General features: G+C 37.8%; 1 protein-coding gene across 46 annotated transcripts in view; it reads left to right on the plus strand.

The window, feature by feature from the left end:
• slo (calcium-activated potassium channel slo) overlaps nucleotides 1-15029 on the plus strand; it is a 608128-nt gene that overhangs the window by 433224 nt on the left and 159875 nt on the right. For all 46 annotated transcript variants that reach the window (XM_068393381.1, XM_068393340.1, XM_068393345.1 and 43 more), the window contains one exon: nucleotides 8311-8421. In XM_068393381.1, coding sequence (XP_068249482.1) covers nucleotides 8311-8421 — 111 coding nt within the window. The remainder of the gene's footprint in view (nucleotides 1-8310; nucleotides 8422-15029) is intronic.

Consider the following 15029-nt stretch of genomic DNA (forward strand, 5'->3'; position numbering starts at 1 on the left):
AGTTCCAGAATTGAACTAGAATGCAACACTATTTCAATTATGGTACTTAATATTAACATAACGTGAGCAGTGTTTGAACAGGGTATCATGGCCGGTGCTTTACCAGATTCATGCATTTATGCAGTATAGCCTATCTACTGCTGCAAACTGCCTCGGTTATTGGTCAGCTCTCGAAAAGGGAATAACATCACACTTCTAACTGTTCCAAATGATTACCAGTACAAGAGTTTTGAAAATACATTTACTGCTGCTAAAAGATATATCCATATAAACATCTTTTGGCAAAGAGTGCAAGCCCTTTAGGTGGCTAGGTTAGTTATTCATGGGGGAATTTGCAGTGAACTCATGATAGCTTACTCCCTTTTACTCTTGAAGTTTCATCTGCAGACTGATAATTCCAAATATGTTTGCATGTTATGAATTTTCTTACAAGACAGAGTAGTGACTTGAAAATTATTCAACTATTTAAATGAGTTGTTGTATGGTTTAAGTCTTATCCACTTAGAAAATCATAATCATTTCTATGAACCTGATGTTCATATTTCTTCTCCAGAAGCCCATATATTTTTGTTCTAACTATTATCTGTTTTCTTGTTAAAGAGTTAGGTATTGAAAGTTTTAAAGGATAAGTACCATACTTAGATAATTTTCAGAAATCAATGACATGTCACTATTGTTCCATTTATTTAGGTGTCATGAGAAGTCCACATGATTTAGGTAGCAAGTGTCTAAACATTCAAAATCTCAAAATTGGATATGGAGATAGCAGAAGGAAGGGAGAATCTTTAAAAGGCTAGGCTTGTGTAGTTTGATGTCAGAAGGTAGTTCAGGTTAATGATTGATTCCTAGAGCCTGAGGAAGCTAATGCTACTTCAGGCAGTGGCAGTTATCTTAGCTTAACTGCCAAGTTGCAAAGCTTAGGCTAATGTCTTATGCTGTAGACTACTTAGGGTTTTGGTGTACCATGTGGCAAGGATATTAATGGTAAACAGCACATTACAGGGTCAACTGCTTCCATACAACCCTCAATCTCTCAATTTGGTCCAGATCTTTCTGTAGCATAACCCTTGCCTCTCCACAATCCAGTATCATGTATAGATTATTGGATTGTGATATAGAAGACTAGGTTAGGAATGTGGATCCACATATCCCTCCTCTCACTGCATCATGCGCAGATGAGCAAACTTATTGTCCCTTATATGTAATGTGGTATGGTGTATTATGAATCTAGTGCCAGGCACACAACTTTAAGAGCTTTTGTAGGAAGTTGGATCACAATTCAAAATATATATGTAAAATGTCCTAACCAGATCTAACTCAACCTACTTAAGTATTAAAGAAATTATATAATTTACCCAACTTGATACACACTACCCTAAATCTTAAATAAGCCTTTAGCAGCATGTGCTTAGGCCAACAATGGCTGCATCATGATGTGGGTGGAAGTGGACAAGTACATACTGTAGCTCCTAATGTATTCTGAGTCACTAGTGGTCTTCACCTGACGAGTAATTCAAAAAGGTTATGTGTTTATAGATGGGTCAGTTGCCTAAATTAACTATTTCAACAAGTCAAGCTAATTGATAGGAGACAGTGTTGATAGGAGACAGTCATCAAATTCGGGTATTCGGATGGGCTGACTGTAAAGATATTGGCTATGGATATATGCCTAGATATGGAGACAATCTGTTGTTAGTTATATGTAAGAGATGACCAAGAGTTCAACAAATTTTGTTTTTTAGATCATTGAGAAAGATGGGGTGAAAGGAGATTACTCTCTGGGGATTCCTACTAAGAGCTTTGACTTTAGTTTAATAAATTGATAAGCTCCAGGCCTTCTAAATGTGATAGGCTTTGCTTTGAATATTAAATTTTTGAAGTTTATACACCTATCCCAAATATAAGTATATAATTTGATTAGTAATAGTGCTACATATATCACTACTAAGAATGAATTCCGGCTCATATCTTATGCAATCTGATTCTGAGATACAGAAGAGTCAGGGTAGCAAAGGAATTTCCCAGTTCCTTGACTCTTGTCTTTGTACCAAGTGCTCAACTTTGGATATTGATTTTATTGAATTCAGCACAAATTTCTCAATCAGTCTCTTGTGGAAGTAACACACCAAAATCCTTATGTGTTCAAGGTATCCTCTTTGATAGGGAGTTTAAACATACTAAAGGAATGTTTTAGCTTTATGAAAGGTAAAGCATCGAAAATTAATAAGCATTCCATAATTAAGGCAAACATGGAACATTGATTAGGTTTATAAGTAAGATGTATCAGGTTGGTTTGAGTGTGATTTTATAATTATTTATATTTTATCTCTTTCCATCACATACTCACCACCAGTAGAGTAGGGGACTCAGCGTAATGACTGCTAGTAAAGATTCATTTAAATTGACAGAATTTTTGTAATAAATTTTTTTTTATTTAAATACTTACTTGGTAGACATATATTTCCCTTCATCCCTCCTCCCTTTTAGTGATGTCTAAAAATATTTTAATGGTATGAACAGGCCCACGACTGATTATATGAAGTTCTTGGTATTAATAAACATGTAGTGATGTTTCCCCTGTGGTCACACCAATCAAGGTGATGTTCCCCTGGTCACACCTCTCGAGCTACTGGCTCCCAGTAAGGGAAGATTGGTGAGAGAGTGGGGTAGAAAATATTTTTGTTAGAGGTCGGAAAGTAGGTGGCTTCAGTGATTAGGGAATGATGACTACCAGGTAAGTATTTAAATAATACATTTTATTTTTTAAATTCTGTCTTTCTGTTGGATTTGGATATATTCATACAGATTTCACCTGTAATCCATTAGAGTACAGCCAACAAAGTCAGATTATTGTTAAGAAATATATATACTGTATATTTCTGCATGCACAGTTTTATTATAGTGTACTTTAACTGATTATCCAAATAGGAACTTGTCCAACAACGCATTCTGTAGAGAAAAAAGTATACTATTGACACTGAAGGGTCTTATAACAAGAGATAAGCTTTTAGATTTTTGTCTTTCTTATCTATAAGCTTAGTAAGGTTTGTGACCAAAAATATGTCACCAAGCTTTTGTCATAATTTGGCCACATGCAATTTTAAGAAACACTTTGGTAAAGTTACTTGGTAGATGTTGGAGAAGTCTTAGTTTTATGATGGTTTTATTAATGAGCTCAGTAAGGATGTTTGTCACAAAATTTTTCTTGGCTTTATATACTTTGGATTTGTTTGACTTTGACTGAAATAAAAAACTAATGTATTGAAGGCACTAACCTCAGATTTATAGCCAGCAATGGTTATTTGATCTGCTTTTGGTAAGATTTGCATATGCAGCTGGTCTCTGAAATCCCTTCAGGTACCATAGTTGAGGGGGTAGCTTTGTCAGATGAGTATAACTGACAAAGTTCCATATATGAGGTTATTTGGCTGATGTAGATTGCCTGGCCCTTCCAGTTTGTTGTGACTGCAGGTTTTGATAATCTTTGGCAGTATTCCAAATGTAAAGAAAAGTGTCATCTAAAAAGTTTTTTTTTTTTTTCTGCAGAGAAATTATGATATTCTTGATGCACATGAATATAATCCACTCAACACGTAGCTTTGGTGGTAAAAAATATATAATAGCGGGAAAAGGTTTAAAGCATTCTTTGTTATTCAGCTGTACATCTTTCTGGCATCCATGCTTTCCATTATCAAAGTTACTGGTTGATATGAAATACAGCAAATACGGTGTTCTCTTATCATTTAATGTATACTTCACAACTAGGGTGTAGCACTTGACCTTACCAAAAGAAGATTAATTTTTACAAAAACTATTGTATCTCACATAATTCAGCATCTTGCTAATTTTCTCAGTGCAATATATCCATTTAGTTTCTTACGGTAATTTTGAACTCTATTTTTTCCAATAAAGATTCTTGTTGAGTACTGTATATCTAATTATTAGATACAGTAAAGATGAAAAGTCAACCAGCGTATGGGAATTGACATGAAAGTGCTAAAAGCAAGTGATTTCAGAAAAGTACAGTAGTAGAATTTATTTATGTTTAAAAAGATGCTAGATAGAAAGATCATAAACCTACTGAAACAGAATTTTAATAATACATTTTTTATTTCTATCCATACCTGATGTTCATATTGCCTCCTCCAGAAGCTTGATTTATCGACATTTACCCCCAATACTTATTAAAAATTTTCCCATTCTCTCTCCTTTCAAAGATTCATGCCCTAGTAAAGTAATGAATCAATCTATTAGTTAATGATGAGGAGAGCTTTGAAGTCAAAAGTATTCCCTATTCCTTGATATCACAAGTCAGTGGGGAGGAGGGTGGGCATACATATGAAAATTAGGTAAGTACTGTATAGAAATAGAAAATATTAGAATTATATGTATTTCTATGAACCTCCCATGATGTTCATATTGCTGACTCCCACACTGATGGAGGTGGGATGCTAGTGAAGGAAAGAGATAGGTCAACAAGAAATTTGAGATGTATGATAATTAGAATTCTAGATTCAATTTGTCTAGGAAAGCATCTCAACGTACAGTTTGAAATATGAGACTTGATTGTTCTATTAATGTAAACCCTGAATTTATAAATTTTCATTCATCAGTCATAATGTTGGGCTCAAAGGTCAATATATTGAAATATTCCACAAGGTCTTATATACTGTGTATAAGTCAAAATGTCTTTGAAGAATCAAAAACTTAGAGACTAACTAGAATTATCAGCCATTCTTAGTAATGTGATAATTGAACAATTCTTAGCCACAATGAATAGTGGGGATTGAGAAGTATGTACTGTACTGTACAGTAAAAATCCTTATGTAACACATACCTAAGCTAACACCTGTGAAAAATAAATAAACTTTTGCTTGACAAACACTTGTGGGAGATGCTTTCACTATGATGGACCCTGGGAGAGTGACACTGGGTCACCCAGACAAGTAGCGTTGTGCATGGAGGGGAATGGCCCAAAGGCCTGGTGCATAGAAACATGGTCAGTTTGAAAATGTCAGGGAGCACGCAATAGTCCTAACCACAAGCAAATTAAACTTTAGATATTAAGCAGAGCTCTGTTTCGTGAAAAACCGAAACCACAAAGACGGAACCTACAAAGATGGAGGGCTGACTGTACTGTACTAGCTAATCTATTACCCTAGTTGGAAAAATTAAATAATTTGAGGTCTTTTAAGGCTCATCCTTAATAAAACTTGGCTTGTAAGTGAGTACTGGCATATTATTATCAACTCATTAAACAACTATTCTCTAAATATCTTTATGATAGTTCCAGATCCTAAGTGGTGAAACAAAATTATCATATTTTTCTTTATAAAATTTTAGGTGTGAAGGCTATTCTGCTTTAAATCCTGGATTACCAGCATCTGTGTGTGGAGTGGCAACTTATCCAGGCTTTTTTTTTCTAACTGGCCTTACAGAAATTAATGCTACCTTACTGCTGGTAGCTCTCTTAACTGAGATTTATTGAGAAAATAAATGCTTTGGTGGATTGTTTTCCAGGCCCCTCTCCTCCATATTACCAATTTTCTTGTAGGCAACTTGGAACAGGCTCTAAGAAATTTCATCAAAAGTAAATGTAATATCTCTTTTGCCTACACTTATATCTACGAAGCTTGCCATTTTGTAAGTTGAACTTGTGCACTGATGTCAGTGATATAACTTCTGGAACTTCAAGATTTTGTTCTAAACAGCCTCATTTCCAAATGGTCTGATTTCCTTTGCTTGGTGGTCTAATTTTTCAAATACATAAGGTATTCCCAATACTCTTTAAATCTTTCTGTGGAATGAGGGTCTTGTCGTCTTGACGGCTTATCTTTACGGAAAATCAGAATTCATGAGTAGAGGTTTCCATTACTGCTCTTAAAATTATTTTTGTGCCTTAGAGGAAATGGCTACCAATGTACAGTACTGGTAATCCAAAGTATTTACTTAATTAGTTACCGGGTGTTTAATATGAGGTATATTTCTCCTTACTCAGGCTCGTAGGTTGTTAAGTTTCCATTTATCTTTTGGTGTCTGTAGCTGAGTTGCCATATAGTAGTAATGTTTCCATTATATGTTGAAAGATTATTCATTTTATTTATCTTTTTCAATGCTCCTTTGTTAGGTTTCAGTACAAAGCTACTGTAATTTTTTCATTATTTGTGGTTCTTAGATTCTAATGGGTTTCTTTCTGATTTTCTTAATATGTTGTGATTGAGTTTTCCAAGCTGAAAGTTGATTATATACATTATATTAGTGTGTGCTTGTACATGTTTTGTTTATTATATCACTACTAAAATGTATATGTTTATATACACTGATAAATATTTCAATGCATTTGTATGCATGTACAGCTTCTATCCAAGTTGTATCAGCCATAATACATACGCAGGTAAATGATGTTTGATTGTCATATGGATGTTTTTTTTTTGTTCCTAAGATGGCTTTCAATAATTTTCAGGTGTTATAATTCAAATATATATATATATATATATATATATATATATATATATATATATATATATATATATATATATATATATATATATATATATATTGTATGCATATAATATTGCAAACAATACAGCAAAAAAATTTTTTTTAAAGTTTGTACAATCAATTTATTCATTTATATTTTACAACGCAATTGTATGTTAACACCTATCCGGTATTTCCTCTATAATATATCACCTACTTTCATTATCGTAGATATGAAAGTTCATGGTCCCAGGCAACATGTTATAAACATTTCTGTTACAGATATTAATTTTAATCATATTAGATATATATGTGTGATATTCTGTATTTTTTCTCTGCATTCATATACAGTATGCACCTGACCTTAGGCCCATATCATGTGATACAATCCAATCCATATATGACGCTAATATCCTTACTGAAAGGACTGACATAGGGATTAATTCAGACATGACTTGGGAATAATAATTATGGTGTATTACTCATATAAATGATTTAGTACTACACCTTCTAAAGCTTGTTGTTCTCAGTGTGAGAGAACCATATATTTATTACTCTCCTCTGTATTGAGTGCTCACTTGTTTCTACCTTTTTTAGGTATTTCATGTGCAGTATAAAGGACGTCTGCAGACTCTATTTCTTTGTATACGAGCTCTATACAGATGGCGTCTATAGTGGTTTCTTGATATCACACCCTTTTATTTTCTTGCTCTCTCCTAAGCATGTGAATTTTAATTGGCAAATTGACTGCAAACATTTACTTTATACACATTTTAGCACAGCATCATTTGTCTCAATGTAAAGATAAAGTTTGGTCCAAAGATACTTTCATTTTAGAAATTTGTTGGAAAGTATTTTGGATCAAGAATGATGTAATATTACAAAATACCATGTCTGCTATCTTGCAGACACAAAATTCCACACATTTATTACACTGTAATATGCATACACAAAAATATATACAGTATGAATTTACTCACTGGGTTTGAAAATACATGCATTTGTAATATTTACGCAGCACAATTTTTGTTATTCATTAATTTCTGAATTATAATATTCTTTTATATGCAGATGGTGGTGTCGAGACTTAAGTTAACATGAAAATTCCTTTCGTCATATGATTTTGAGAGATATTGTTTCCAAGAATTGCTAGAGATACGGCTGATCTGAATCCAAGACACTTTTGTTTTGTTGAAAAGGATCTTTTAAAATCTAAGTTTATGTAAAAGTTACATGATAGAATCACTGAAAGTTGTTGGTGTCATTATTAGGTCTTAGTCAATTTTGGGCCTAATTCTTGCCATATAAAGCACTCACATTTCTTGACCTCATTATCATTCTAAGCACACATGATAAGCATGATCATCATTACAGCAGTAATAGCTGCATGTCAAGAATGACAACTACTGTAATGAATATATTAAGAAGAAGTTAAATAAGATTACGCTTTTGTTAATTCTGCTTTTCTGTTGGAGTGATTGTTGACCTTCCAGTTAAATTGTGATAATTAGCAGTATTCTATAATGTACTTTAATTCTTAAACTACAAGAAATAAAGCTTACATGGCAATGTTAGTGTGTAATCCTGAATTTTTTTTATTTTACTAGTAAGTTAATGTTGATATTTCTGATTAGCTGTTTTTGTGGTTTATGCTGTAATCAATTACTACATGGAAACCATTGTGTTAGTCTTGCTCAGACTCTTTTTCCTGTGTGAAGCCTGATAGGCATGCTTGACATCAGAAATATCAACCTTTTATTGGATATTTGGTTTAACATATTTCTTTTCTCTCCTCCACCCTTTCCCGCCTTCCTCTTACCCCTATTACAGACACATAGTGGTGTGTGGCCATATCACCTACGAGTCTGTCAGTCATTTTCTGAAAGACTTCTTACATGAGGACCGAGAAGACGTGGATGTAGAAGTTGTGTTTTTGCACAGGTAAAGTATGTCATAGTGATCGCGTATCTCCGAGAGAGGAAAAGATAGAGGGGAGATGTAAACAATGAGTTGGGTGCTCATTGCAAATAGGCTTCCAGCTTTAGACCATTCATATGGAGGAACATTTTGGGTTACTGTAATATTTTCAGTATGTTACTTATACATTTTACTCTATACAAACTGTTTTGGGCCTCACCATGCAGTAAATTAATCTGGTTTGGGATGGGTGGTTAGAGTGTCTACAGTATAGCATAGACATACATTAGGTCGGAGTTTGCGTAATAAATTTTATATCCATCCTACTATTCTTAATTGATATTTGAAAAGCCAAAATCTTGAAGTTCTCTTCAAGATGTAATCTTTTTTACTTTGAATATTTTTACATGCATTGAAGTAATTTTTATGGAAGATTAACAGATATTTCCTGATATATCCTTTATGTAGTTTTTAACTACAAGGCTCTAGAATTTTTATTCTTAGATTTTTTTATGATAAAATTTGGAACTTCTATAAATTTCTGAAGCTTTTTTAAGCGAACCCTTCTTATTTTAATATTTCTTGTACTGTAGTTGTTAGAGAACACTAGACCATTTAGGTTAAAGTAGTTTAGCAGGGACAGTCAGAATATGTTCAATTTTGTTTCCCTAGACCATAGTAATGTATGGGACATCCATAAGTCTTACTTCAACTTCCTAATTTTTAATGAAATGAATCAATTGTTATAGTAGCTACCAAGGGGAAGTGTATAGTTCATTATTTATTTCATTCATTGAGATCTAGTTTTAACTACTGGTGGTGGTACTATTGCATTTGAAGTTATTTTAAAGGCTACTTACAAAATAATGTACAGTACTTTGTGTGATAAAACATACCAAGTATACTGTGACAACACTTACCCAGTTATATATACAGTAAATTAGAGAATGGGGTCCCTAAAGGAAATATACTTTGGGGCACTGTTTACTTAGCAATGATTATTATCACAGGTATCCTCAAAGAATTGTCTTCTGGTGTTATGAATGGGAATTACTTAAAAGCGATTATTTTGATACATATCTGGTCTTAATATTCCAATATGAAATAAATTTTGACATAGCCCTAAAAATTTGTTTTTAAAGTAATCTGATCTGGTATTTTACCTAGTACATCGTTACTCGACATTATGGCAGTCCTATGCATTATATTTTGTGTATTCGCTTGAGTTAGGGATTTGACCAAAATTTTCGTAGATGATTAATTCAGAAAGAATAGAAAGCCTCTCTTTTTCTTTTGAGTGAAGATAAAGTTCTATTATATTATGGGTATGGCAGACATGCAAATAGAAAAAAATTAATAGCATGCAATATCATCCTAGTTTGTGAAAGAAAATATTTAAAATTAATAAAAGGATGCTAAAAAATTGTTCTTTAAGATTATTAAAGCTCTCCATGTGTAAACTTTATTAGGTCATACAAGATGATACATATATCTAGCAGTGATGAACAAAGGTTGTTTCAAAGAGGTGTTTAAAATGTTTCTACATACTTACCCCACAATTCACTAGTAAGGAAGAATTGGTAGTTCAGTTAATTTGCTATATATTTTTTTTGATAAACAATTGCTATTGGATTGAGTAATGTACCACTGGTTTATTTGAGTCTTTTACTTCAGTACTTGAAGAAAATAATTGGCTGAAAATTTATCAAAATGAGAATCTTTAACTTCTAGGAAGATGAGGAGTGGTGAGAAGTACTCCTCAAATGTGGTATAAACCACATCGCTCTGTCACTCACCTTCCTCCATTTGTAGCTTTTGTCCAAGAAGTATGGGTCTTTTAGTTCTATGTAAATTTACATTTTCAATATTAAACTTACCCGATGATCATATAGCTGCAACTCTGTTGCCCGACAGAAAAAACCTACGGTCGGGATACGCCAGCGATCGCTATACAGGTGGGGGTGTACATCAACAGCGCCATCTGTCAAGTAGGTACTCAAGTACTCGATGTCAACAAAGAACCAATTTTTCCTCTGTCGTGCCACCGGCAAGACCTACTAAATACGCCGTCCCTAACTGGATTTGTTTTCACAACGATTTGGTGAAGTACACTATTCCAGTTTTGAGCTTTCGCTATGCAGGGGTTTTTTCTTCATTTCAAAACTTGAATCGTTTTGGATAGATTTAATTATGGTGACGAAGAGAGTATGGACTCTCTTTCACTTTTAAATGGCCGACCCTTCCCTTAGACGGAAGTGTGTTTAGGTTTTTGGTAATTTTGCTTAACACGTTATAAATCCATTTATTTTATATCTCTCCGCCTTTTTAGGCCTCTTCGGTTAACTTTCCAATTATTATAAACTTATAAAAAAAAATAAATTTTTATGTTTGTTTATATGCGACCTTTCCTAATAGTAGGCGGTCCTAACTTGGAACCGAAGTTAATTAACATTGAGCCCGTTATATCGTATTTAACCTTTAAAGAATTTAATTTTTTTTTTTAATTTTAATGTTTTATGGAAGATTTTCTTTGATAGTCTCGTACTGTTTTCAAAGATGAACTAACGTTTAGTTTTTAGTCTCCGCAGTTGTTGACGTTCAGAACGTTCAACTTGCGCTCTATCGTTACGATAGAGAGAGAGTGTTTCACGGTTTCACTTTGCAGTAAGAGTAAACCGATTCTAGCGTTTCGTTCATTCTTTCTTAGCTTAAATGGTTTAAATTCTAAATAAAGGAACTTTTTATTTGGGAAACCTTTCAGTTTTTTCCTTTAGCAAATAACATGTTTTAACGATATATAATTGGGCTCTTCTCTCAGGTGCTAAATCAAGAGAGAAGAGAGAGAGATAGAGACGGAGGGAGAGAGAGGAGAATAAACGTTTCGTTCAAGCGGGTAACGTTGTTCTCGTTTTTTTCTCTCTTCTCCCTAGTCGCTGTAGGGGAAGAAGGTAAAACGTTTCTAGGGTTTTATTCTTGTTCCCAGGCTTTATGCGGTGAGAGATTGTAAACGTAGTTTATTTGATCTAGTGTTTAGTCTCTTTTCCAGCCACTGAATTCTTTATCTTTATTTATGTTTTTCTGTTGCATTGTAAAACTGTTTTCGCAATCACTACCTTTTAATGAAGGATAGGATTGCGTGTTTCAGGTAGAAATCAGTTAAAGTTTCGATTTCAGTGAAATAAGTGCAAACAGAAAATCAAAAGTGATAAAGTGATATGCGCAAAGTGTTACAGTGTTGCGTCCGAGGGTTCGTCTGTTCGTGCCAGTTGTTCACCTAGTCCGGGACCTCTTACAAGCTCCCAAGCCCAGGGGAGAAGTAATGTCGAACGACTTATGGGTTCCACAGGCCTTGATCGACGAATAGACGTTTTTCCCTCCGTGGTTTCGGGTGTATCTACACACGTTTGCCGACGTGAGATCGCCCCACCCACACAAAGACGAGAGAGCCCATTTATTCCTCGTCTGCGGAAGAGGTTTCTCGTAAGAAACCATGGACCAAATCTTGCAGCTTTTAAGTGCAAGTCGGTCCCTTCCGCGCAAGTCCAACGGCCTAGGTGTAGCCACTGGGTCAGTTCGGACTCGCTGCAGTCATCCGACGACTGCACACCTCCCAAGAGAGGCAAGGTGGTACCGCAACAGGCAGTAACTCCGTCTGTTGCCGCACCAGCTGTTTTAGACCCTCAGTCACAACGGACAGTTGCTCCGTCTGTTGCCGTTTTTTGTAGACCCTAAGTGGTCTTTACTGCAGTCTATGCAGACTCAGTTAGCTGCGGTTATGCAGGAGTTTCGTGCGGAGAAGGTTGACACTGCTCTCGTTAGCCTAGTTGTGCGCCCAGCTCACGCTGAGGCTGCCTGCTCCCACACTCCGGCTGCGGAGAGCTCCACCTCCGATGCGCAATCGACCCTGCCAGACGCATGTTAACGTTAGCCGACGTGCGGCTCCCTCCGTTAACATGCGTGAGCTACCGCATCAGCAGTGGGAAGGTGGAGTCAAGCTGCCGTGTTTTGACGCGATGCGTTAGTTTCCGCAACCCACGGCAGTCCCCACCACGCACCACCACTCCGCTTTGGTTGTTGCCTGCTCCCACACTCCGACTGCGGAGAAGGTTGACGATGCACCCGTTTGCCTACAACCTGCCACGGTTGTGCGCCCAGCATGGCTGCCTGCTCCCACACTCTTGTTGTGAGAGCTCCTCCACCCATGCGCTGTCGACCCTGCCAGACGCATGCTGACTCCCACAGACACACGGAGCACTCCGTTGCCGTGCGTGAGCTACCACAAGCTGCCGTGTTTTGACACGGTGTGTCAGCCTCCGCAACCCACTGTGGTTACCGCCACTCGCCCGCAGCAGACTAGTCAGTCAGGAGTTGAGGCTTCCCCACACAGCTTTGGTTGTTGCCAGCTCACAGACTGTCAAGCAGTTACATGACGTTGCCTTCTGGTCTGCTACTAATGCACCAGTGCTGTATGTCCTCACGCACCTGTTGTGGTTGACAGTTCAGTTTTTGACAGTTCACAGACTGTCAAGCAGTTACATAACGTTGCCTTCTGGTCTGCTGCTTTTGCACCAGTGAGACCCTCACTGAGATACCTAGCTTTTCTCGGACATGGTTCCTGTAGATGAGAAAGTGCTGTTCTCCCTCCTTCTGATATTCCTTTGAGGACTCTGTCATTTGGAGAGGAGCCTTAAGCTGCTTAGCCTCCTATGGACTTTAATTAAAGCATAACAAGGCTTCCAGGGATGGTAAATGGTTCCGCTTCAGTCGCTAACCCCGTCTGTTGCCACACCTGCTCCCATAGACCCTAATGGGCTTTGTTGCAAGACATGCAGTCCAAGCTTGTGTCCTTGTTAGAGGATTTTTTACGGAGAAGAACCTTCTAGCCAACAACCTTCCTACCGGTTGGTTGTACGCCCTGTTGACGCTGAGGTATCCTACTCACGTCCGCCAGTTGAGATGGTTCCTCCACCGGTGCGACCCAGTGTGGGTTGCCAGTCGCACGTTGACGTTAAGCGACTCTCGGAGGTGGTTGTGGACGTTCAGTGTGTCACTAGGAAGACGTTCAACAACCAGCAGAGGTGACTTGTTGTGACGCAGTGCGGCAACCTCAGCAACCCTGTAGGGGGTTGACTGCATAACCCAGACAGTCTAGACAGTTTCGGGTTGACGCTGTACTTCCTCGCGTCCCCATGGTTGACAGTTCACAGACTGTGCAGCAGTACCATGATCTTGTGTCCGGCTCCGTCACGCATCCACCAGTGCGACCGGATTCAGCGAGTCAGACGTTGCCCACTCCGTTGCCGTTTCCTCATCAGTTTCGGATGAGGAACCCTCTGATGAGGACATTGCTGAACAAGACGATCAACCCCCAGCCCTGCTATCCATCCAGGAGATGCTGAAGAAGGAACACTGCCCTGTCAGGCTGTGGATGAGTCTGGTTAGGACACTGTCATCCGTGGTTCAATTTGTGTCACTTGGAAGACTACACCTCCGTCCTCTTCTGTATCATCTAGCTTTTCACTGGAAAAGGACAAGACGCTAGAAGCGGTCTCGATCCCGGTTTCCGGAAAGATAAAGTCTGGTCTGACTTGGTGAAAGGACTTTATCAACCTTTGAAAGGGTCTTCCCCTGACTGTTCAGACTCCCAACCACGTTCTCTTCTCGGACGCATCGGACGTAGGCTGGGGTGCGACATTAGGCGGTAGGGAATGCTCGGGATTATGGAACTCGAGTCAAGGACAATGCATTTCAACTGCAAGAAGCTTCTGGCAGTACGTCTGACCTGGAAAAGCTTCAGGTCTCTCCTTCAAGGCAAAGTGGTGGAGGTGAACACGGTCAACACCCTGCTTTGACGTACATCTCCAAGCAAGGAGGGACCTACTCTCTGACATGGTACGAGTTCGCAAGAGACCTCCTCTCCTGTTCAACAGGTCTAGACTTTTCACTAGTAACGAGGTTCATCCAAGGCAACTTGAATGTCATAGCAGATTGTCTCAGTAGGAAGGGACAAATAATTCCAACATATTGGACCCTCCACAAGGAGGTATGCAAGAGACTTTGGGCCACCTGGGGCCAGCCAACCATAGATCTCTTCGCAACCTCGATGACCAAGAGGCTCCCAATACTTTGCTCACCTATCCCGGACCCAGCAGTAGTTCATATAGATGCCTTTCTACTAGATTGGTCACATCTAGATCTATATGCATTCCCTCCGTTCTAGATTGTCAACAAGGTACTGCAGAAGTTCGCCTCTCACGAAGGGACAAAGTTGACGCTAGTTGCTTCCCTCTGGCCCACGAGAGAATAACTCACCGAGGTACTTCGATGGCTAGTAGACGTTCCCAGAACACTTCCCCTAAGGGTGGACCTGCTACGTCTGCCACGCGTAAAGAAGGTACTCCAAGGCCTCCACGCTCTTCGTCTGACTGCCTTCAGAATATCGAAAGACTCTCGAGAACTAGAGGTTTTTCGAAGGAGGCAACCAGAGCGATTGCTAGAGCAAGGAGAACATCCACCCTTAGAGTCTACCAATCGAAGTGGGAAATCTTCCGAAACTGGTGCAAGTCAGTATCCGTATCCTCGACCAGTACCTCTGTAACTCAAATAGCTGACTTCCTCTTATATCTGAGGAA

Source organism: Palaemon carinicauda, chromosome 19 (assembly GCF_036898095.1).
Source record: "Palaemon carinicauda isolate YSFRI2023 chromosome 19, ASM3689809v2, whole genome shotgun sequence".
In the NCBI taxonomy this organism is placed as follows: Eukaryota; Metazoa; Arthropoda; class Malacostraca; order Decapoda; family Palaemonidae; genus Palaemon; species Palaemon carinicauda.